Source organism: Hesperophylax consimilis, chromosome 26 (genome assembly GCF_061612785.1).
Source record: "Hesperophylax consimilis isolate HC1 chromosome 26, BYU_Hcon_1.0, whole genome shotgun sequence".
Lineage (NCBI taxonomy): Eukaryota > Metazoa > Arthropoda > Insecta > Trichoptera > Limnephilidae > Hesperophylax > Hesperophylax consimilis.
The window spans coordinates 8,608,671-8,635,963 of record NC_142861.1 but is presented as its reverse complement, the minus strand read 5'-3'; the positions used below and the strand labels follow the sequence as shown (position 1 = coordinate 8,635,963).

General features: G+C 35.9%; 1 protein-coding gene across 1 annotated transcript; it reads left to right on the top strand.

Annotated features, from left to right (window-relative positions):
* Nucleotides 1–1,414: 1,414 nt before the first annotated feature.
* LOC149411065 (antichymotrypsin-2-like) lies at nt 1,415–27,293 on the top strand (the record flags this gene model as incomplete). Its single annotated transcript, XM_089647635.1, has 10 exons — nt 1,415–1,457; nt 10,473–10,582; nt 20,901–21,050; nt 21,538–21,747; nt 23,058–23,156; nt 23,545–23,685; nt 24,215–24,430; nt 25,208–25,349; nt 26,009–26,140; nt 27,123–27,293. Coding segments are annotated over 9 exons (1,236 nt in total), but the record flags the coding sequence as incomplete, so codon positions are not given.

Below are 27,293 nucleotides of genomic sequence, written 5' to 3'. Positions count from 1 at the left end.
CCCGCAGACCGTATAACTCAACTCAAAATTTAATAAATTCAGAAGCAGCTGGTGTTTGCTTTGAACATTTTAAAAATACGAATTTTGGCGTTCAGAGATTTTCGATTTCAGAACACGGAGAAAAATGAGAACGGCTGATTTATTAAAATCCTGTTAGAAACGTGATGGCTCGCCATTTACTAACAAACTATCAGTACATCAAGAATAAATCTAAACACGTGTTCACACAGCTGCGCTTATCGTAATAAATATAAAGACGATATGCGAAAATATCAGAATTTTTATGAACACGTGTTCCGACATCCCGATAATATGTTCGTGTTTTACCGACAGTTTGTTAGGATACCTGTCAATTCATTCGGTATAGAACTGCAGTCCTGTTTTTAATAAATTAGCGATATATTATATAAGTAAGTTTTCTCCGTGGAGGTGTACATTTCGATGGCGGGAGAGGGATCAGGCTTGCCAAGAAAAATTTTAAGTCATCATATATAGTAAATAATCGTGATGGAAAGGTGAAGAACCTTCAAAAAAGATTACATGACCATTCCGACAAGTTAAGAACTGCCATTGACCAAAACAACCCAGAACACGAAATAAACAATCTGTTTCATCACAACTGTGCTCAGACTAATTAAACGATTCACATTGCCGCCAAAATCCAATTTAATGACTTGCAATTTCAACTTCGAAACCTACTCCGAATTGTATCTGTTGCCATTATTTAAAAATCTTCAAAAAACTCTTATCTCTTTGTTGATATTATTTCCAATCGAATAAGATTTATTTAATTAAGCTACGAACCATTTTTACGGTGCAAAATCCCATAAAAAAGAAGTATGTTTTAAATGCGCCAATCGGCCACGGCGGCGATCAATGGTTACAAAGGTACAAAAGACCGATAGGCACTTCGGCACACAAAATTTTTTTAAATCCATATTATAGCGCCTGTGCGTACACGTTCGCCCAATGCGCTGACCCAACGTCTACAGCAGTGCTCTGCAACCGGTATGCCGTGGCACGCTGGTGTGCCGTTAGCCGGATGCAAGTGTGTCTCGATCAAATTCAATTTATTTTACATTTTAAAATATTTCATTATGTATTTAATACACAATGACAAATTATTTTTCATAATGTTGTCTATTTTTCAAAATATAGTAAATAATAATTATTATAACTAAACATTTATTCAATGTTCATCCAGCGCCAGGTGTTAAATGTTGAAAACTGCACAGTGTGCTTTTTACGAAAAAGAATATCCTCGCATTTCCGAGAAAGCAATCTTAACACTACTTCCATCCTCAACAACATATGTACATGAGCAAAGTTTTTCAACGCTTGTATTAATTAAAAATGATTAGCGGTCATGCTTAAAAGGTCTTGTCTCTGAACTTCGGGTTACGCTGTCAAAAATCGAACCGAATATATAACTTTTGTGTTCATTGAAAAAATCGCAGGTATCACATAAATTTATTATTATTTGATAATCATTATTAAGATTGCGTAAAAATAAATATGTTATAGTTATATGTATGTACACTTATCAAATAAAAAACAAAAAATTATTGTAAAATTTGTGTATCAATTTAATACATATATATTTTAGCTATTGGTGTGCCGCGGAATTCTATGAAGAATTTCGGGGTGTCTTAGGTGAGAAAAGGTTGCAGAGCACTGCTCTACAGGATGGTTCCATGATAACTCAACACAGTGACAATTCAACAGTGATATAAAGTCATTATAAACGATGAAAAAAAATTAAACCTAACCTACTTAACCCAGTTAATAAATGTTTTGTTTCATCACTTTCCTTGCCTTTTTATAACTTTTTAAAGATGTGATGAATTATCATTTTGATGAGTTATCCGGTCACCGTAAAGGACACCTTTAATGTGCCATTTTCGATTTGCAGTCGCACGTTTGCGCCAACGTTGGCTCAATGTATTGATCAACAAGCTTTTGAACTACCCACGTAATTTTCTTATTAGTTTAGGGTTTAAAAAAATAGGTTTTTTTCAATTTAACTCCACCCCATCATTTACTGTATTTACGCCTCAGTTCCACTAATGGCCGCCAAAAATAAGCCATGTTACGTATTAACGTACATATCAAAAATAAAATAATATAAATCATCTCTTAAATAAAATATTATTGGTATGTTTTATTTACCTGCCTTAACTGTCTAATTGAAAAGATTATTTTCATCAAACACATCAATTCCAATTACGAAAAGGTCACGCATGTATGCACAAGGAAATTACATTGTCGTTCTTGTTAACAATATATCACATTATTTAAAATACTGGAAACAAGTATTTGATTATAGTGATTGCCGCGAAATTACTTCGCTCTATTTTTTTTTCAAAACATCGTATTATTGCCAAGTGTATATTGTTATAGTATTTAACTTTTAGCGAAAATAAAAATAAGAGACAAGACCCTCAAACATATTTTTTCAAGTTACTACATCAATTTTTTTTCGCAATTGGAGTTGGATATTTTTTTAGGTCAAATTTGAAAAATTAAAATATAAAAAATAAAAATGTTCAGAATGAACATAATTGTGTTTTGGTTCTCTTTTTGATGTAGATCACTAGTTGGCCGCTTGTACTACGAGCTATACAATACAAAACCTGCGGCTATTCATGAAAATATTATAGAGATGGGAACAATAAAAATGTACCTACAGCAAAAGAGAATTTTTCGAAAATCGATGCACTACCAACAATAACCATGGTTCTTGTAAAATACCTCTATTCTCTTAATAAACATATTTTAAATTTAACACAACCCATATATAGTAAATGGTTTTTTTTCAGTTGTAAATTTAAAACACGTTTATTAGTAAAAGGGTTTGTCTTTATTTCTGGACTAGAAACATAGGGAACGTGTCTGTAAGACATTCAGGAAATTAATTTCCATTCTCTTGGTCTCGAAAACTCTCTATTGGTATAAACTGCTAGCTCGCCTCGTTTCTGAACTGGAGGGGCGAACCCATACACAAGCGATATCCATTGAATAACTCTAATCTATATGCTAAATCTGTAGTTCGGACTATCACACTTGTGTCTATAAACAAGTAGTACGTAGCGATCCTCTCAGTATCACCCTGGTGAAAGACAACCATTCAGATTTCTTGAAAGGTTGTTCGAAATGGCTTTAGCCTGTTTGGTGATCCGATCTGAAGGTCCAGGCATTTCCCCCACCTTCCTCTAACCTATCTCCTTCCTCTCCTCACTAATTTCAGCCGAACGACTTACCCTAATTGGGGATATCATAGTCTCAGTGGCTCCAGGCGGTTGGGAGCAGTTGGGACTATTCACATAAAAAGTATCAAATATAACAGATAAGAATGCACTACATAAAAAGTAGCAAATGGAAGAAGTAAGTTGACTGCTTACCACTCGACTAGCAAACTGAAGATTGCGGGCAAAATCCCGGCGTGCGCAAGTAAGTTTGATTAATTTGTATTATTTCACAATTATTTATTTGAAATAATATTTAGTATACTTCCAGCACGTTCCAGAGTGGAGGATACTCTCAGTATCGCCCTGACGTAATAACAACCATTCAGAATTGAAACGTTGCTTTAAATGTCTTTAGCCGTGTTTGGTAACCAGATCTGAATAGCCAGATATTATACTAACTTCCTCTACCCCATCACCTTTTCCTCCCATCTACTTTCAGGCTCACAACATACCCCAATTGGGGTTGCCATAGTCTCACTGGCTCCAAACGGTTGGGAGCAGTTGGGATTCTTCTGCGGTATTCATATATAAAAAAGAAAAGAGCAGGTACTGCAAAGTGGAGTAGATGTTTATATTTGAGATAATGATTAATTTTCATGATGTTTGATAATCTCCGGTTAACACTTTGACATTCCAAGTGCCGCTGATGGTATATATATTTCCGTTGAAACGATACAACAGCATAATCTACTGAGTGTTGTTCCAGCAACTAGCTAAAATGGCAACCCTAAGCAACGTGATTTCTGGTAAGAAAACTGTATAATATATATATTCTCTAAATGCCTTATGTTGTTGTTGAAAGCTTTTCGAACAGTTGGTATAGCTCATGGCTGTATCTAATTGTCAGATACTATATTATTAATGTATTTACTTTGCTAAAACCATTGAAATGTATGTACATATTTGCAGAGTAAATATATATTATACATAGAAACCATGGTTTTTTGTTGTTTGTTTTTGGGGTGTTATGCCGTGTTGCGCTAACTCCTTCTTTAGCCGACGTTTCGGACAGCGTTGCAGTGTCCCTCATCAGGGCAGATCCGAAGATGCACATCTTCACCAACAACACCCCAAAAACAAACAACAAAAATGCTTTTGGCCGTGAAAATCTAAAAACTTACCAGAAACCATGGTTATTATATTACGCGGAAGGCCTGCATAGCTTCCGTAAATACTAAGACCATATGATATTTCGCTTGGTTAAGACATTAGCGTCTTCCTATACGCCGCACAGTGGGCTGAAAATCGGCTTTCATAGACATAGAGACTTGAATTTTCAAGGGTATTTTTTTGGCTAGAAATGGATTTTGCTGATCATTACTATGCTATAAAATGTCGTACGAAGCAATTGCGTGTACAAATGAAGGAGTTATAATTTTTTTAAGAAAAATTTGTATGGCGCTGACATTAAAAATGAGGCTATCTCTGGAATCATAAGGTTGGCCGTTCTATCCTTACATACAGATAATACTACTATTTATTTGTATTTTTTTGACATACTTCATATTGTGGCGCAAGGTGCGATTTTTTTTTTTAAAATCCTCAAAGTTGAAAAAACCCTTTTTAATGTTGATGATTCATTTTAATGCTTAAATGCTTTTGGGCTTGCAGTGTAAATAAAATATTGTAAACTAGACAAAGCATACTCATATGTAAAGCATTTAAGCATTAAAATGAATCTTCAACATAAAAAAGTTTTTTTTTCAACTTTGAGGATTTAAAAAAAAAAAATCACAAGTTTCGCCACAATACGAAGTGTGTCAAAAAAATACAAATAAATAGTAGTATATTTGTGTGTAAGGATATAATGGTCAACCTTATGATTCCAGAGATAGCCTCATTTTTAATGTCAGTTCCATACAAATTTTTCTTAAAAAAATGATGACTCCTTCATTTGTACACGCAATTGCTTCATACAAATTTTTATAGCATAGTAATGATCAGCAGAATCCATTTCTAGCCAAAAAAATACACTTGAAAATTCAAGTCACTATGTCTATGAAAGGCGATTTTCAGCTCACTGTGCACAGTTTTTTGGCTTGGAGTGTAAATAAAATATTGTAAACTAGACAAAGCATACTCATATGTAAAGAATTTAAGCATTAAAATGAATCATCAACAAAAAAAAGATTTTTTTTCCACTTTAGGATTTTTAAAAAAAAAATCGCACCTTGCGCCACAATATGAAGTATGTCAAAAAAATACAAATAAATAGTAGTATTATCTGTGTGTAAGGATAGAACGGCCAACCTTATGATTCCAGAGATAGCCTCATATTTAATGTCAGCGCCATACAAATTTTTCTTAAAAAAATTATAACTCCTTCATTTGTACACGCAATTGCTTCGTACGACATTTTATAGCATAGTAATGATCAGCAGAATCCATTTCTAGCTAAAAAAAATACCCTTGAAGATTCAAGTTTCTATGTCTATGAGAGCCGATTTTCAGCCCACCGTGCGCCGGTTCAGCGTTGGAATGGCCTGATTTAAGGCCGTTATAACTACACAAACGTCGTGGTATTAAGTGAAGTTTTCACTGTTCCCACCTTACCCGCCGCATTATATTTACACTTACACGCAAATACTGCACAAGTGTCTCAACTGTTCTTCGCCGGTGGTAAATGGCATCCGCAATCGAGACATGTTTTGAAGCTAATTAGGGAAATGGGAGAGTGTAGGAGTGTTTGGCGATGTCTCCTGGTTCCACAACATGATATTTAACTCAGAAATCATAAAAAGGAATATCAGCCTTCCTCCCATGAAGAAGGATTATAATACATAGGTGTTTCGTTGTCCGCTTCACATTTCCTATTAAATGCAGGCTTTTCCAATAAGAGGTGTTATCTTGATATCAAAGAAAAATGCCATTTTTTTAAATATAAATGATCGAATGTTTATTTCATTATAAAGAGGAGGTATGCCGTTAATAGTGGAAAATAACATCAGTCAAATGACCACCACAACCACGTCTACAAGACCATATCCGTTTCATGAAATTTTCCATAACCAAATCGCGAAGTGGCTGCCTTATGTCCTCGATAGCCTCACTAATTCCATCTTTGAGGTCTTGAATCGACGCTGGGCTGTTGGCGTAGACCTTCTCTTTCACGTGGCCCCAAAGGAAGAAGTCGCAAGGTGTTAAATCACAAGATCTTGGATAACACGGTCCGGAAACTTTTCCCGTAAAAGATCAATGGTTTCGTTGCTTGTGTGGCACGTAGCGCCGTCTTGTTGAAAGTAAAGAAGCGGGCGTTGAAGAAGCACCTCATAGCTCATGAACGTAAGGATTTTAACACGAATGCTGAAGACATCTGGGTGACTGTTACGATTAATAATTTCATAAAAATTCATTTATGCTGTGTTTACATACCTCCAGGAGTCAATCACTCACAAAATATAAATGAATTCATGGATAAATTATGTGATCTTCGAGGACTACATCACGATGATCATTTTGTCATATCGGGTGATTTCAACTTACCTCAAATTAACTGGTCTTTAAGTAATGGTAATAGTATGCAAATTACGAATGGCTCTAAATCTGAAATTATTTCCAAACTATCTGACACCCTTTCATTTACTGATCTATCACAGTACTGCACCTTTCCAAATAATAATCATACATACCTAGACCTTGTTTTTAGCTCGATCCCTGTAATTGTATCAAATACTGACCAGTATCTCATCCCTGAATGTAAACATCATAAAAGCATTCTTGTTGACATTAACATATCTCTGGAAACTCCTATGGTGGACAACAAACGAACAATCAATCTTTTTAGGAAAGCTAACTTTGAAACAATAAATAACGTCCTCAGTAGTATTGATTGGGATGCAGAATTTTTAAACCTATCAACCAATACTGCTATTGACCGCTTTTATGCAATTTTATATGAAATCATTCGATTAAACGTCCCGTCAAAGGAAGTTCATATTAATAATTCTTATACCTATTGGTTTAGTCCAGCCCTAATAAAACTGACTAAGGAAAAATATAAAGTGTTTAAAATGTGGAAAAGGTGGTCCAATCCTTTAGACTACAATGAATTCTGTATCCTTCGATCAAGGCAAAAGAAATTGTCTAGAGAATGTCTTAAACAATTTATAACAAACGCTGAACTTAATATATCTCGTGACCCTAAAAACTTTTGGTCTTATGTTAAAGGAAAAAGAAATAATTCTGGTTTGCCTCATGTTATGAAACTGGGCGAAGTGACTGCTGAAAATCCATTCGCAATATGTAACCTGTTCTCACAGCATTTCGTGTCCACCTTTAATTACAACACTATTTCCGATGTACACTCTACCAACTATCATTTTGACAATCAAGTTAATATCTCCTCGGTATCAGTTTCAAAACAAAAAATAGAAAAAATAATCGATACTATTTCTAGCTCACTGGGTGCGGGTAGTGATAAAATTCCGGCTTTCTTTATCAAAATGTGTAGCAAGGTAATCTCGAAGCCCCTATTATTGCTCTTTCAATCCTCATTGAAAGAAGGTATCTTTCCTGATCGTTGGAAGAGTGCTCTCATCACACCTGTTTTTAAGTCTGGGGCTAAAAATGATGTCCAGAACTATCGACCGATATCTAAATTACCAATCTTTATTAAAATTTTTGAAAAAAATGTTCATGAACAACTATATAACTGCATCGAGTCTGTAATACTCGTGAACCAACATGGCTTTATGAAAAACAGATCAGTTGTATCTAATCTTGCCATTTTCATTGAAAATATTACTAAATCAATGGATGATCAAATCCAAGTTGACGTAATCTATACAGACTTCTCAAAAGCGTTTGATAAAATTGACCACAGTCTTCTTTTGTCCAAATTACTAGCTTTGGGAATTCATGGGGATTTATATAGATGGTTAGTCTCCTATCTTAATGGGCGCACTCAGGGAGTAACAATAAATGGCTTCATCTCTGAGATTGTAAATATATCCTCAGGTGTGCCCCAAGGATCTCACCTGGGACCGTTACTGTTTATAATTTTCATCAACGACATTATAAAATGCTTCAATTATGCAAATGTTCTACTTTTCGCTGATGATATGAAAATATTCCTGCCTATTAATTCTATAATTGACTGCTTTAAACTACAAGAAGATCTGTATAGGCTTAATGATTATTGTATCCGCAATCGTCTCAACATGAACACTTCTAAATGTTATGTAATTACCTTCACTAGAAATTAAATTAAGTTTGACCATAATTATCATATAGCTGGCCAACTACTCAAAAAAGTTACACAAATTCGTGATCTAGGTGTTATACTTGACAGTAAACTTACATTTGAGGCTCATATTGATATGATTGTTAAGAAAGCCCTTAGAATGCTAGGATTCTTATTCCGTATTGGAAAAGAATTAAATAATATCATAACACTTAAAATATTGTATTTTTCTTATGTTCGCAGTCATCTTGAATTCGCTTCTCCCATATGGAATCCTCAATATAATATTTACATAAATCGCATTGAAGCCATCCAAAGAAAATTTGTCCATCATTTAATTTCAAATTAAATTCAAACCTTGACGTAAACAGCTCGATGGACCTTTATGGACTTAAGCCATTAAAAACTAGAAGAAACTCCGCAGATATAATATATCTCCATAAAATTATCAATGGCTTTATTGATTGTTCTCCCCTTCTGTCTGAAATTAATTTTAGAGTCCCGAGCGTTAGAACTAGAGAAAAATCACTTTTTCATCTCCATAAATGTTCTACTAATATCAGACAAAATGCGTTTATATTCAGAGCCTGTAGTATATTTAATAAGAATTTTAATCATATGGACATATTCACAAGTAATTTAGGAACCTTTAAAAGATATGTAATAACTAACATTAAATAATTTTAAATATTCTACTGGAAGTTATCATGTTGTTGCTTTGAATCCTTTCCAGTTACTTACCTTCCAATTTATACTCATATGTTCAATTTAGTTGTAGGTATACATTTATTATATTGTAATTATTGCTATTGTGTAGTGCTTTTATTGATTGCTGCTGTGTTGAAATTTTACAATACATTATGTTTTGAATTTCAGCTGGTTATTAGTATATCAGTTAAATTTAAATTTTTGAAATTTAGCTGGTTATTAGTATATCAGTTAACTTTAAATTTTAATTTATTTGTGTTCCTAGATCTGTTATTATTTTTTATTTATTATTTACAATATTGTATTTTTTGTAAATCTCTAAGGCCACGGGTACAGAACCCTTAGTTTTTTGTTTTAATATTCTTTATTATTATTATAATTTTAAGTGAAAATCTGTTATTGGATTTTATCTTTATTATTTAGTTTGTTCTTATATATGTAAATAATCTGTTGATTTTCCCAAATAAATAAAATAAAATAAAATAAAAGTAAACGTTGTCCAGATCAATACCATACAATTTCGGCCATAAAAAAATCATTTTATGGCCGGAATTAAATACACATAACACCTCTTATTGGAAAACCCTACATATCTATGTATTGTATGTTGCACTTCCAACAGCTGCATTTGCCTCCCGAGGTGAAATTCTTGCGTTAATTATTTTTCTACAACTTGTATCCATATTAAGTAGTTGTTGACTGAAAGTAACAAACAAATTAAATAGGTATGTTTGTTTTATTCCAGTATTTATTTTTATTTTATTTATTTAATACATGTTACATTGTTTAGAAATTTACATAAAGTAGATATAATGAATCACCATACTAGGCGGCTGCCTGTTTCATGGTGACCAATTGAGTGTAATTACTTTGTATGAAATATGAAATCTAGTGTAAACATATGAAATAAGTAACTATAGATGAAGCTAAAATTTTGGAAAAATTGTAATAAAAAGTAGAAGATAGAAATTAGAAAGGAGAAATAAGTAAATTAGCATTAGATTGTAAAAATGTACATAATTATATATATAATTTTTAATATGTGTGCATGCAAGCACACATGTGTATATAGCAGCAGACACACCTATATACATATAACAACACATGTATACATACACCCATATGACGCATCCTCACGCATATAAACAATATATACACCTCTATCTGAGTACTTGGAATAGGCTACTAACACTATAACAATCGCACATCAAAAAATTCCCGAGCGCTTTCCTGAAACTGTCGTATTTGGCTATTGATTTTATTTCTAACGTTAAATTATTGAATATTTTTGGAGCAAGAAAGTTAAATTGTCTTTGTGCCATTGAGGTTTTTAGTATTCTTCATTGTCTTCTTTGTGAGCATTGCAAGCAGCGATAATTCAGGAAGTACTTTACTAAATAAGCTGACCCATAGCATCAACAATTTTGCCGTGGATTTCTATAAGGTAATATCATAAAAAGGCAAAACATCTCAGGGTAATTCTGAAACACCAACTATGAAAAACATTCTCACTGTAGTGAACTACTAATTCAGAAATGCCAACTATGAAATATCTCGTGGTAGTGAACTATTCTGGAATGCCAACTATGAAATATCTCGTGGTAGTGAACTATTCTGGAATGCCAACTATGAAATATCTCGTGGTAGTGAACTATTCTGGAATGCCGACTATAAAATATCTCGTGGTAGTGAACTATTCTGGAATGCCGACTTTGAAATATCTCGTGGTAGTGAACTATTCTGGAATGCCGACTATGAAATATCTCGTGGTAGTGAACTATTCTGGAATGCCGACTATGAAATATCTCGTGGTAGTGAACTATTCTGGAATGCCAACTATGAAATATCTCGTGGTAGTGAACTATTCTGGAATGCCGACTATGAAATATCTCGTGGTAGTGAACTATTCTGGAATGCCAACTATGAAATATCTCGTGGTAGTGAACTATTCTGGAATGCCAACTATGAAATATCTCGTGGTAGTGAACTATTCTGGAATGCCAACTATGAAATATCTCGTGGTAGTGAACTATTCTGGAATGCCAACAATGAAATATCTCGTGGTAGTGAACTATTCTGGAATGCCGACTATGAAAAACATTCTCACTGTAGTGAACTACTAATTCTGGAATGCCAACGATGAAATATCTCGTGGTAGTGAACTATTCTGGAATGCCAACTATGAAATAAAAAACATTCTCACTGTAGTGAACTACTAATTCTGGAATGCCAACTATGAAATATCTCGTGGTAGTGAACTATTCTGGAATGCCAACTATGAAATATCTCGTGGTAGTGAACTATTCTGGAATGCCGACTATGAAATATCTCGTGGTAGTGAACTATTCTGGGACGCCAACTATGAAATATCTCGTGGTAGTGAACTATTCTGGAATGCCGACTATGAAAAACATTCTCACTGTAGTGAACTACTAATTCTGGAATGCCAACTATGAAATATCTCGTGGTAGTGAACTATTCTGGAATGCCAACTATGAAATAAAAAACATTCTCACTGTAGTGAACTACTAATTCTGGAATGCCAACTATGAAATATCTCGTGGTAGTGAACTATTCTGGAATGCCAACTATGAAATACCTCGTGGTAGTGAACTATTCTGGAATGCCGACTATGAAATATCTCGTGGTAGTGAACTATTCTGGAATGCCGACTATGAAATATCTCGTGGTAGTGAACTATTCTGGAATGCCAACTATAAAATATCTCGTGGTAGTGAACTATTCTGGAATGCCAACTATGAAATAAAAAACATTCTCACTGTAGTGAACTACTAATTCTGGAATGCCAACTATGAAATATCTCGTGGTAGTGAACTATTCTGGAATGCCAACTATGAAATATCTCGTGGTAGTGAACTATTCTGGAATGCCGACTATGAAATATCTCGTGGTAGTGAACTATTCTGGAATGCCGACTATGAAATATCTCGTGGTAGTGAACTATTCTGGAATGCCGACTATGAAATATCTCGTGGTAGTGAACTATTCTGGAATGCCGACTATGAAATATCTCGTGGTAGTGAACTATTCTGGAATGCCGACTATGAAATATCTCGTGGTAGTGAACTATTCTGGAATGCCGACTATGAAATATCTCGTGGTAGTGAACTATTCTGGAATGCCGACTATGAAAAACATTCTCACTGTAGTGAACTACTAATTCTGGAATGCCAACTATGAAATATCTCGTGGTAGTGAACTATTCTGGAATGCCAACTATGAAATAAAAAACATTCTCACTGTAGTGAACTACTAATTCTGGAATGCCAACTATGAAATATCTCGTGGTAGTGAACTATTCTGGAATGCCAACTATGAAATACCTCGTGGTAGTGAACTATTCTGGAATGCCGACTATGAAATATCTCGTGGTAGTGAACTATTCTGGAATGCCGACTATGAAATATCTCGTGGTAGTGAACTATTCTGGAATGCCAACTATAAAATATCTCGTGGTAGTGAACTATTCTGGAATGCCAACTATGAAATAAAAAACATTCTCACTGTAGTGAACTACTAATTCTGGAATGCCAACTATGAAATATCTCGTGGTAGTGAACTATTCTGGAATGCCAACTATGAAATATCTCGTGGTAGTGAACTATTCTGGAATGCCGACTATGAAATATCTCGTGGTAGTGAACTATTCTGGAATGCCGACTATGAAATATCTCGTGGTAGTGAACTATTCTGGAATGCCGACTATGAAATATCTCTTGGGGGAGTGAACTATTCTGGAATGCCGACTATGAAATATCTCGTGGTAGTGAACTATTCTGGAATGCCGACTATGAAATATCTCGTGGTAGTGAACTATTCTGGAATGCCGACTATGAAATATCTCGTGGTAGTGAACTATTCTGGAATGCCGACTATGAAATATCTCGTGGTAGTGAACTATTATGGAATGCCGACTATGAAATATCTCGTGGTAGTGAACTATTCTGGAATGCCGACTATGAAATATCTCGTGGTAGTGAACTATTCTGGAATGCCGACTATGAAATATCTCGTGGTAGTGAACTATTCTGGAATGCCGACTATGAAATATCTCGTGGTAGTGAACTATTCTGGAATGCCGACTATGAAATATCCCGTGGTAGTGAACTATTCTGGAATGCCGACTATGAAATATCTCGTAGTAGCGAACTATTCTGGAATGCCGACTATGAAATATCTCGTGGTAGTGAACTATTCTGGAATACCGACTATGAAATATCTCGTGGTAGTGAACTATTCTGAAATGCCGACTATGAAATATCTCGTGGTAGTGAACTATTCTGGAATGCCGACTATGAAATATCTCGTGGTAGTGAACTATTCTGGAATGCCGACTATGAAATATCTCGTGGTAGTGAACTATTCTGGAATGCCGACTATGAAATATCTCCTGGTAGTGAACTATTCTGGATTGCAAACTTTGTAAATAATATCTCATGTATCATCTAGTGAACTATTCTGGAATGCCGACTATGAAATATCTCGTGGTAGTGAAAGAGTTCTGGATTGCAAACTTTGTAAATAATATCTCATGTATCTTCTAGTGAACGATTCTGGAATGACGACTTTGAAATATCTCGTGATAGTGAACAATTCTGGATTGCAAACTTTGTAAATAATATCTCATGTATCATCTAGTGAACTATTCTGGAATGCCGACTATGAAATATCTCGTGGTAGTGAACTATTCTGGATTGCAAACTTTGTAAATAATATCTCATGTATCATCTAGTGAACTATTCTGGAATGCCGACTATGAAATATCTCGTGGTAGTGAACTATTCTGGAATGCCGACTATGAAATATCTCGTGGTAGTGAACTATTCTGGAATGCCGACTATGAAATATCTCGTGGTAGTGAACTATTCTGGAATGCCGACTATGAAATATCCCGTGGTAGTGAACTATTCTGGAATGCCGACTATGAAATATCTCGTGGTAGTGAACTATTCTGGAATGCCGACTATGAAATATCTCGTGGTAGTGAACTATTCTGGAATGCCGACTATGAAATATCTCGTGGTAGTGAACTATTCTGGAATGCCGACCTTGAAATATCTCGTGGTAGTGAACTATTCTGGAATGCCGACTATGAAATATCTCGTGGTAGTGAACTATTCTGGAATGCCAACTATGAAATATCTCGTGGTAGTGAACTATTCTGGAATGCCAACTATGAAATAAAAAACATTCTCACTGTAGTGAACTACTAATTCTGGAATGCCAACTATGAAATATCTCGTGGTAGTGAACTATTCTGGAATGCCGACCTTGAAATATCTCGTGGTAGTGAACTATTCTGGAATGCCGACTATGAAATATCTCGTGGTAGTGAACTATTCTGGAATGCCGACTATGAAATATCTCGTGGTAGTGAACTATTCTGGAATGCCGACTATGAAATATCTCGTGGTAGTGAACTATTCTGGATTGCAAACTTTGTAAATAATATCTCATGTATCATCTAGTGAACTATTCTGGAATGCCGACTATGAAATATCTCGTGGTAGTGAAAGAGTTCTGGATTGCAAACTTTGTAAATAATATCTCATGTATCTTCTAGTGAACGATTCTGGAATGACGACTTTGAAATATCTCGTGGTAGTGAACAATTCTGGATTGCAAACTTTGTAAATAATATCTCATGTATCATCTAGTGAACTATTCTGGAATGCCGACTATGAAATATCTCATGGTAGTGAACTATTCTGGATTGCAAACTTTGTAAATAATATCTCATGTATCATCTAGTGAACTATTCTGGAATGCCGACTATGAAATATCTCGTGGTAGTGAAAGAGTTCTGGATTGCAAACTTTGTAAATAATATCTCATGTATCATCTAGTGAACTATTCTGGAATGCCGACTATGAAATATCTCTTGGGGGAGTGAACTATTCTGGAATGCCGACTATGAAATATCTCGTGGTAGTGAACTATTCTGGAATGCCGACTATGAAATATCTCGTGGTAGTGAACTATTCTGGAATGCCGACTATGAAATATCTCGTGGTAGTGAACTATTCTGGAATGCCGACTATGAAATATCTCGTGGTAGTGAACTATTATGGAATGCCGACTATGAAATATCTCGTGGTAGTGAACTATTCTGGAATGCCGACTATGAAATATCTCGTGGTAGTGAACTATTCTGGAATGCCGACTATGAAATATCTCGTGGTAGTGAACTATTCTGGAATGCCGACTATGAAATATCTCGTGGTAGTGAACTATTCTGGAATGCCGACTATGAAATATCCCGTGGTAGTGAACTATTCTGGAATGCCGACTATGAAATATCTCGTAGTAGTGAACTATTCTGGAATGCCGACTATGAAATATCTCGTGGTAGTGAACTATTCTGGAATACCGACTATGAAATATCTCGTGGTAGTGAACTATTCTGAAATGCCGACTATGAAATATCTCGTGGTAGTGAACTATTCTGGAATGCCGACTATGAAATATCTCGTGGTAGTGAACTATTCTGGAATGCCGACTATGAAATATCTCGTGGTAGTGAACTATTCTGGAATGCCGACTATGAAATATCTCCTGGTAGTGAACTATTCTGGATTGCAAACTTTGTAAATAATATCTCATGTATCATCTAGTGAACTATTCTGGAATGCCGACTATGAAATATCTCGTGGTAGTGAAAGAGTTCTGGATTGCAAACTTTGTAAATAATATCTCATGTATCTTCTAGTGAACGATTCTGGAATGACGACTTTGAAATATCTCGTGATAGTGAACAATTCTGGATTGCAAACTTTGTAAATAATATCTCATGTATCATCTAGTGAACTATTCTGGAATGCCGACTATGAAATATCTCGTGGTAGTGAACTATTCTGGATTGCAAACTTTGTAAATAATATCTCATGTATCATCTAGTGAACTATTCTGGAATGCCGACTATGAAATATCTCGTGGTAGTGAACTATTCTGGAATGCCGACTATGAAATATCTCGTGGTAGTGAACTATTCTGGAATGCCGACTATGAAATATCTCGTGGTAGTGAACTATTCTGGAATGCCGACTATGAAATATCCCGTGGTAGTGAACTATTCTGGAATGCCGACTATGAAATATCTCGTGGTAGTGAACTATTCTGGAATGCCGACTATGAAATATCTCGTGGTAGTGAACTATTCTGGAATGCCGACTATGAAATATCTCGTGGTAGTGAACTATTCTGGAATGCCGACCTTGAAATATCTCGTGGTAGTGAACTATTCTGGAATGCCGACTATGAAATATCTCGTGGTAGTGAACTATTCTGGAATGCCAACTATGAAATATCTCGTGGTAGTGAACTATTCTGGAATGCCAACTATGAAATAAAAAACATTCTCACTGTAGTGAACTACTAATTCTGGAATGCCAACTATGAAATATCTCGTGGTAGTGAACTATTCTGGAATGCCGACCTTGAAATATCTCGTGGTAGTGAACTATTCTGGAATGCCGACTATGAAATATCTCGTGGTAGTGAACTATTCTGGAATGCCGACTATGAAATATCTCGTGGTAGTGAACTATTCTGGAATGCCGACTATGAAATATCTCGTGGTAGTGAACTATTCTGGAATGCCGACTATGAAATATCTCGTGGTAGTGAACTATTCTGGAATGCCGACTATGAAATATCTCGTGGTAGTGAACTATTCTGGAATGCCGACTATGAAATATCTCCTGGTAGTGAACTATTCTGGATTGCAAACTTTGTAAATAATATCTCATGTATCATCTAGTGAACTATTCTGGAATGCCGACTATGAAATATCTCGTGGTAGTGAAAGAGTTCTGGATTGCAAACTTTGTAAATAATATCTCATGTATCTTCTAGTGAACGATTCTGGAATGACGACTTTGAAATATCTCGTGATAGTGAACAATTCTGGATTGCAAACTTTGTAAATAATATCTCATGTATCATCTAGTGAACTATTCTGGAATGCCGACTATGAAATATCTCGTGGTAGTGAACTATTCTGGATTGCAAACTTTGTAAATAATATCTCATGTATCATCTAGTGAACTATTCTGGAATGCCGACTATGAAATATCTCGTGGTAGTGAACTATTCTGGAATGCCGACTATGAAATATCTCGTGGTAGTGAACTATTCTGGAATGCCGACTATGAAATATCTCGTGGTAGTGAACTATTCTGGAATGCCGACTATGAAATATCCCGTGGTAGTGAACTATTCTGGAATGCCGACTATGAAATATCTCGTGGTAGTGAACTATTCTGGAATGCCGACTATGAAATATCTCGTGGTAGTGAACTATTCTGGAATGCCGACTATGAAATATCTCGTGGTAGTGAACTATTCTGGAATGCCGACCTTGAAATATCTCGTGGTAGTGAACTATTCTGGAATGCCGACTATGAAATATCTCGTGGTAGTGAACTATTCTGGAATGCCAACTATGAAATATCTCGTGGTAGTGAACTATTCTGGAATGCCAACTATGAAATAAAAAACATTCTCACTGTAGTGAACTACTAATTCTGGAATGCCAACTATGAAATATCTCGTGGTAGTGAACTATTCTGGAATGCCGACCTTGAAATATCTCGTGGTAGTGAACTATTCTGGAATGCCGACTATGAAATATCTCGTGGTAGTGAACTATTCTGGAATGCCGACTATGAAATATCTCGTGGTAGTGAACTATTCTGGAATGCCGACTATGAAATATCTCGTGGTAGTGAACTATTCTGGATTGCAAACTTTGTAAATAATATCTCATGTATCATCTAGTGAACTATTCTGGAATGCCGACTATGAAATATCTCGTGGTAGTGAAAGAGTTCTGGATTGCAAACTTTGTAAATAATATCTCATGTATCTTCTAGTGAACGATTCTGGAATGACGACTTTGAAATATCTCGTGGTAGTGAACAATTCTGGATTGCAAACTTTGTAAATAATATCTCATGTATCATCTAGTGAACTATTCTGGAATGCCGACTATGAAATATCTCATGGTAGTGAACTATTCTGGATTGCAAACTTTGTAAATAATATCTCATGTATCATCTAGTGAACTATTCTGGAATGCCGACTATGAAATATCTCGTGGTAGTGAAAGAGTTCTGGATTGCAAACTTTGTAAATAATATCTCATGTATCATCTAGTGAACTATTCTGGAATGCCGACTATGAAATATCTCTTGGGGGAGTGAACTATTCTGGAATGCCGACTATGAAATATCTCGTGGTAGTGAACTATTCTGGAATGCCGACTATGAAATATCTCGTGGTAGTGAACTATTCTGGAATGCCGACTATGAAATATCTCGTGGTAGTGAACTATTCTGGAATGCCGACTATGAAATATCTCGTGGTAGTGAACTATTATGGAATGCCGACTATGAAATATCTCGTGGTAGTGAACTATTCTGGAATGCCGACTATGAAATATCTCGTGGTAGTGAACTATTCTGGAATGCCGACTATGAAATATCTCGTGGTAGTGAACTATTCTGGAATGCCGACTATGAAATATCTCGTGGTAGTGAACTATTCTGGAATGCCGACTATGAAATATCCCGTGGTAGTGAACTATTCTGGAATGCCGACTATGAAATATCTCGTAGTAGTGAACTATTCTGGAATGCCGACTATGAAATATCTCGTGGTAGTGAACTATTCTGGAATACCGACTATGAAATATCTCGTGGTAGTGAACTATTCTGAAATGCCGACTATGAAATATCTCGTGGTAGTGAACTATTCTGGAATGCCGACTATGAAATATCTCGTGGTAGTGAACTATTCTGGAATGCCGACTATGAAATATCTCGTGGTAGTGAACTATTCTGGAATGCCGACTATGAAATATCTCCTGGTAGTGAACTATTCTGGATTGCAAACTTTGTAAATAATATCTCATGTATCATCTAGTGAACTATTCTGGAATGCCGACTATGAAATATCTCGTGGTAGTGAAAGAGTTCTGGATTGCAAACTTTGTAAATAATATCTCATGTATCTTCTAGTGAACGATTCTGGAATGACGACTTTGAAATATCTCGTGATAGTGAACAATTCTGGATTGCAAACTTTGTAAATAATATCTCATGTATCATCTAGTGAACTATTCTGGAATGCCGACTATGAAATATCTCGTGGTAGTGAACTATTCTGGATTGCAAACTTTGTAAATAATATCTCATGTATCATCTAGTGAACTATTCTGGAATGCCGACTATGAAATATCTCGTGGTAGTGAACTATTCTGGAATGCCGACTATGAAATATCTCGTGGTAGTGAACTATTCTGGAATGCCGACTATGAAATATCTCGTGGTAGTGAACTATTCTGGAATGCCGACTATGAAATATCCCGTGGTAGTGAACTATTCTGGAATGCCGACTATGAAATATCTCGTGGTAGTGAACTATTCTGGAATGCCGACTATGAAATATCTCGTGGTAGTGAACTATTCTGGAATGCCGACTATGAAATATCTCGTGGTAGTGAACTATTCTGGAATGCCGACCTTGAAATATCTCGTGGTAGTGAACTATTCTGGAATGCCGACTATGAAATATCTCGTGGTAGTGAACTATTCTGGAATGCCAACTATGAAATATCTCGTGGTAGTGAACTATTCTGGAATGCCAACTATGAAATAAAAAACATTCTCACTGTAGTGAACTACTAATTCTGGAATGCCAACTATGAAATATCTCGTGGTAGTGAACTATTCTGGAATGCCGACCTTGAAATATCTCGTGGTAGTGAACTATTCTGGAATGCCGACTATGAAATATCTCGTGGTAGTGAACTATTCTGGAATGCCGACTATGAAATATCTCGTGGTAGTGAACTATTCTGGAATGCCGACTATGAAATATCTCGTGGTAGTGAACTATTCTGGATTACAAACTTTGTAAATAATATCTCATGTATCATCTAGTGAACTATTCTGGAATGCCGACTATGAAATATCTCGTGGTAGTGAAAGAGTTCTGGATTGCAAACTTTGTAAATAATATCTCATGTATCTTCTAGTGAACGATTCTGGAATGACGACTTTGAAATATCTCGTGGTAGTGAACAATTCTGGATTGCAAACTTTGTAAATAATATCTCATGTATCATCTAGTGAACTATTCTGGAATGCCGACTATGAAATATCTCATGGTAGTGAACTATTCTGGATTGCAAACTTTGTAAATAATATCTCATGTATCATCTAGTGAACTATTCTGGAATGCCGACTATGAAATATCTCGTGGTAGTGAAAGAGTTCTGGATTGCAAACTTTGTAAATAATATCTCATGTATCTTCTAGTGAACGATTCTGGAATGACGACTTTGAAATATCTCGTGGTAGTGAACAATTCTGGATTGCAAACTTTATAAATAATATCTCATGTATCATCTAGTGTACTATTCTGGAATGCCGACTATGAAATATCTCATGATAGTGAAATATTCTAGTTAGCAAATTTTAAATAATATCCCATGGTAGTGAACTCTTCTGGAATGCAAACTCTGAAATTCTCTTCATAGTAAGTTAAGAATTCTAAAACTCCAACATCTAACAAATTTACTATTGTTTTTTTATTAATATTATCAATACTACATATGAACAGTGATGGTTTGATTAATTTTATTACACAATGTTTGGAAGGCTATCATTTCTAACTAATGTCTAGTAACTATAATAGGTAGGTAGATATATTGTTGGCTAATATTGATTGTATTGCAGGTGACCTCCAAGCTCAATGATCATGATGGCAAGAACCTCATTGCGTCCCCGATGTCGGCACATATGCTGCTGGCCATGATGTCTCTAGGCGCCAAAGGAAAAACTCTTGACGAGCTGAACAAGGGTCTGTACCTGACCGACTCTGGCTTTGTGAGTATTCCTGATTATCCTATCCAAGAACTTCACCCTAAATGTAATAATATAACAAAAAATAAATTAAGTAAAGAAGAAGATTTGGATGAACCGCTGCAAATTGAGCCATAACGTCAAAGAAGATGATTCCTCAACATCTTGTCCTGAAACTGTCATCAACTGAAACATTGATTGATTACTTTCCCATTCCTCGGATTCATCAACAGACTTTATCTCGCTGTCACCCTCTAAAGTAATTGATTATTTGTCTTTCAGATATCATCCAGGCCCTGTCAAATAAATTGACTGTTCAAATTATGACTACCCACGAATTACATTGATTAAGTTCCCTATTTAATTACTATATCTTCTGAGACATCATTTTGACCAATCTGTCATATGAACTGTTCATTTATTGACCTAAGACCTAGATACCTATTTTTTCACAGTTGTTTTGTCTTGACCACTCTGTCATATGAATTAAATGATTACCTGCCTTCTCCAGAACAAACTAGCCTACAAACAGGAGATGGAAATGCTGAATGGCTTCCAGAAAGTCACCGTGGTCTCGGCGAACAAGGTGTACGTCAAGAAGGGACCCCAATACACGCTGGCCCCCGCCTTCATGAAGGACGCTAAAGATTCCTTCAAAACCGAAGTGGAAAACATCGACTTCACCCAAAAAACTTCTGCAGTTGCCAAGATAAACTCTTGGGTGAGATAAATCAGCTAACATATTACAAAAACAGATTTTTTCCTAACAAACACAACATTGCTGCAGTATTATTTATATTTTTACTATGATTCTGGATTGATTGGAAGGAATTGGCAATAAGCTGGCCTTTAACTTTCACATCCCTGAAAGTAAAAATCATGTATACAAAGGGGGTAACGTGCACAAACTTCGGTAGGTGATTCTATATGATAGTACAAGAAAATAATTTAAAAAAAAATTTCGAAATACCAACTTTTTAAGATTGTTTCAGGAAAAAATAATATTCTCGTAATTAAGATGATGACAATGAGCTGTAGAATCACCTCCCAAGGTTAGTGCACTTTACCCCTGTATATTGCGGAACAATTGTTAATCTTAAAATACCTTTTTCCAATTTTTTTTAATGCCTACCGATTTAACCGGATATCGTCCATCTTCAGCCAGCTCTCGATCATTAAACAAAGATAGAACAAAATTGAGCATAACTCAAATACATATTATTGTAGCTTTTTCCAGTAAAATGCATTCTTTTCTTGTGAATTTTTCTTTTTTTGTTAACGAGATCTGATTAATACTTTTTAAATACAATGTTAGGTTGATTATTAAGTATGTAATGATCACTGAGTGTCTGGTGCAATTTGTTGGAAGCACCCTCCCCAATATAGAATCCATTGAAATGCTTGGAGTATATAAGTATATCAGACCAGCTCAAGCATCGGAACTCTATAGAAGAATCTGGAGCACAAGAAACTGGGTGTCTTCTGTAGGACTAGCAGATTCCTCAATAGTGACTAGCTGCTAACCCTATATAAATATCAAGTACGCCAAACAACTGAATTTGGGAACCACAATACTCGATATACCTACTTGATTCTGTGCAAAGGAGGACGGTCCGTCTGATAGACAATCAGTTGTTAACAGACCGATTGTCATCTCTAATGCACAGACGCAATGTGGGCATATTGAGTCTGTTCCACTAGTATTTTAATGGAGCCTGTTCTAAACTCGATGTCCACAAGTGTAACACCTGTTCACGGTTGATGTTGGCTTCATGAAAACAGGCCGCTTCTTCGGATCGTTTTTGTGTAAAACGATAAGAGCTACCGGCATCTGTTTTTTCTTCCTTCATATAATCCGGACCTCTTCAAGACCCACATTAATAAATCCTTTCCTAGAGCCCTTACCTTAACCCGCCTCACAACGTTGCCCAATCGGGTGGCGACATTGCTCCCCTGCCTTTACACTTTACAGACAGTAACGCTCTTGTGAGGTGTCGCATAAACAATAAAGTATTCTGTTCCTCTGTTTAGGTTGAGGAAAAGACCAAAAAGACTATTAAGAACTTGATTGCACCCACCGATTTGGACACTCAAACCGATCTACTACTTGTGAATACTATGTACTTCAAGGTTGGTTAACTCAGATCATGTAGAGCAAGGTTGCAGTACTCCCACCGCATGGAAGCCATTTGTTCAGTTATAACACTCACATGGGGGGAGATCTGTAACTTGAAATATATATAATTATTTTCTCATATTTAACCCATTCCCTCCGAGCCGCTACAATTTAAGGCAGATATCTTAGAATGCCTTCCCTAATATCATTTTTATAACATCAATAAATGCAGGACAAGTTTGCACAACAATTAATTCAGTTGCTTGGTCAGTTTCAGTTTAAAATCTTTCGATGGGATTGGTTAATATCACCAGTATCCCCAAGTGTGTTTTGTGTTATTGTTTATTGCTTAGATCTGAAAACATATAATAAAAAGCATGATTTGTTTTGTTTGTATCGCAGGGCGAATGGAAGAATAAGTTCAACCCGGATAAAACAAAGAAAGACACTTTCTACAACAGCAAAAACGAGAAGACCACCGTTGACATGATGCACAATATACAAAAGATAAATTATGTAGATAGCGCTGATTTGAAAGCAAAGGTAATGTTATGTATTCATATTATTAATTATTTAATTATAACGATCTCTGTGGCAGAGCGATTTGATCCTTCTCTCCAGACCCAGAAGTGGCGGGATGGAATCCTGGTTTTATGTTTAGGTTACACGTCATAACATCGCCTGGTTATGCAGCGTTCTGAGGCGGATGAAGGTAGGGGTTATAGGAAGGGATTCATAGCTCCTCTAAGCACTTAGGCAGTAAGCTCCATGCTTTACCTTGACAGTAAGTACATAGTCCCTTTTATATGGCACACCAGGGTTGTCTCCTGGTTCCACAACGAGCTCATCTTCTTCCCAGCAAGTGATTAATTGGAACTATACTTAGATTGGTGTTTCTGTATCAGATTTACGTACCTTCAACTCTCAACAACTGCATATTATGTCGCCCGAGGTGACAGTATACTGTTAGTAGTTCTTCTTGATCAGCGTGTCTGGTTTGTTTAATGAATAAGATTCAATAATCTATTTTTCGTGAAAACTCAATTAATCATTTTATATTATTAATCCTCAGGTCGTGGAGCTGCCTTTTGAAGGTGGCGAGGTGTCCATGTTTTTCGTTCTGCCCAACAAGATCGATGGTCTCGCAGCCGTCCAGGAGAAAATGTATAATGAATACAACAACCAAGGTTCCATGAATAACATTAAATTTGAATCAGAATGGGTCGATGTGTCCCTGCCCAAGTTCCAAATTACGAACACTATCAACGTGAAAGATGTCCTGTCCAAGGTGAGATTTATTCATTAAACGAACTTCAGATTCCGGTACATTCCGGAGTGGGATGATTATTTAGTATACTCCACAAAGTGTTCCGGTCCGAACACATTACTCTTCAGTCCGCAGGCAATCGGGTCCTGCTAAAATTCTCTTTTACAAAGTCAATTCATCTCTTCCTCGGACTGACTCTGGTGCGCTTCCTCTGGGGCACCTACTCAGAATCACGACTTTGACTGTTGGATTTTTTTTTACATGGTTTAATTTGGGAGGAGGGTATCGGTACCGTTACCACGGGAGCCAATCGTCGGATAACCAATACCGCTGCCATAGGACACTCCAAGTGATTCGCTATGTTTGGTGATTTAGCGAGGGTTGGCGGGGTGTAAGGTTTGTCCAAAACTTGATAAAGGATGGGCCGGATCAAATAGGCTGGTTGAGGGAGACCCTTTGACCTCTCCAGCCGAACTCTCTCGACCCAACACTCACTCAACGTCACTCCTGACATACTGACCCCCAGATTCCTACCCACCACCCCTCATACCTTTTTCCTTCCCAGAACTTAAAATTACCCTCCACACAGCATCCCCAGAGATGACAAGGCCCTGAGGGAAATTATTATCCTTGTGTGGAGTTGATATTTAGTATTTCACTGGGAGTTTTTTTTTCAACGACTGCAAATTTTTTTCTTGGTTGTAGGTTATGTAGCAAGTGAACTTTCACTACAAAGTTTCAAAAATATACCATATATTCATAAGCATTCAACTAACCTAACACTTTCACTGTCACCAGCTCGGTATGGGGACCATGTTCGCCGACGATGCAGATTTCGGAGGTCTCCTTACCAACTCTACTCCACTGAAAGTCAGCAAGGCCATCCAGAAGGCGTATATAGACTTGAACGAGAAGGGAGTTACAGCAGGCGCTGCCTCTGGTATGTCTAAACAAAGAGTCATAGCAAATGTAATGTTCATGTGTTTGAGAAGTTATTTTCACATTTTGTATATATTATCCAGATAGTAATTCCCACCTGTAAGTGAATGGAATGAGACTAATATGAATTCCTCTGTATATATTAAGATATCTTCTAATTACGAGTAATGGGCATTGAAGGCAGTTTGAAAAAACGCCAAAAGCCGCTATCGTTGAAATGTTAGGTACTGTAGGTCCATTCGCAAATATCAGTCACATGTCAGCACAGTGCTCTTTTCTCCCATCCTGACATGGATTTATAAAAGTCATGCTATCTCATTTTGTATTACTGTGACATACATAATTAAAACAGTTTTAGAAAGAGAGGACACCACGATGTGTATTTTTATTTAAAAGTTTACCATAGACCTTTCGTAAAATTTGAAGATTTTTATATTTCACGACAAAAAGTGAAGTAACAATAACTTTTATAATATCTTTGTTTAATTAAATTAGTTAGCTTCGTGTAAAGAAGGAATTACAGTTTACATGATAAAAACCATCGGTTAGCTACTTTAAAAACATCATTAGTTTCACATGTTTATTTGTAATACTAAAATCTCAAAGAGTATGTAAAGCGAAGATGGCTTTGACTTCTAACGCATCGTTTTATTATTCTAGCGGTGACGATCGATATTATGCCGCAAAACTTAAAACACTTCAAAGCGAACCATCCATTCTATTTCGCATTGGTCACTGATGGACAAATCTTATTCTCCGGAAAATTCACCAATAAAGAAGAGTAAATTAAGCGTAAGAACAAATATTTCCTTTTTATTGTCAAAACACATTTTATTGTTATCGTCGGTTAAGAGCGACAAGTTACTAACCAAGATTTGGTACTGAATAATCAAGGGTTCCTTACAATGTCCTTTATCATTAAAAAGAAAGTTAAATTATACTTTATACATTTTATTCAATAAAGGACATTGTAAAAACACAATTGGCAAAAAATGTTCAGTTAGCCACTTATGGCTCTTAACTGACGATATTTCAATACACCACACCATTAAGCAAGGAGTTATAATGTTCTCATTATCAAAATGCACATCAATTATATCAGACTACATCTGCAGGAAATGATATTGTTGACCTCATCATTCTCAAAATGCACCTCACATGTATCACACTACATCTGCAGGGAATGATATTATTGACCTCATTATTCTCAAAATACACTTCACTTGTATCGCACTACATCTGAAGGAAATGATATTATTGACCTCATTATTCCAAAATACACTTCACTTGTATCGCACTACATCTGCAGGAAATGATATTATTGACCTCATTATTCTCAAAATTAACAACACTTGTATCACACTACATCTGCAGGGAATGATATTATTGACCTCATTATTCTCAAAATGCTTATTATCCGACATAAACTAATAATATTTTAGTGTTGTTGTAGTTAGTGAAGCAGTAAGTTTTTACTTTTCGTGTTAATACATCATACAATGTCTTTGAGCGACTAAATTCTCGTATTATATGTAGCAGTGGTCGTCGGGGACTGTTTGTAAAAGGGATTCTGAAGTATACCAGTACAGGGTGTGCGGGGGTAAAGTGCACAAACTTCGGGAGGTGATTCTACATGACGTAGAAGTAAAAAATACAAATAACTTTTTTCCTTATTTAAAAATTAATTATATCATCATCACTTATTTGTAATGTTTCCAGTGTTTTTGATGCATTATTTAAGCAGTTTTCCTATACATATTTTCTTATTTTCCAGGATTAAAATTTCCACCATTAGCGCTATTATTTCACACCAGATCCCACATGACTCGGAGCTGATCACCAGTTCATCTGCGCGATTAGAAATGGCCAATGGTACATCATTTCATAGGAATAATTACAAACTTCTGACTCTTTTGTGCAATTTGAAACAAATGTAATTACATTT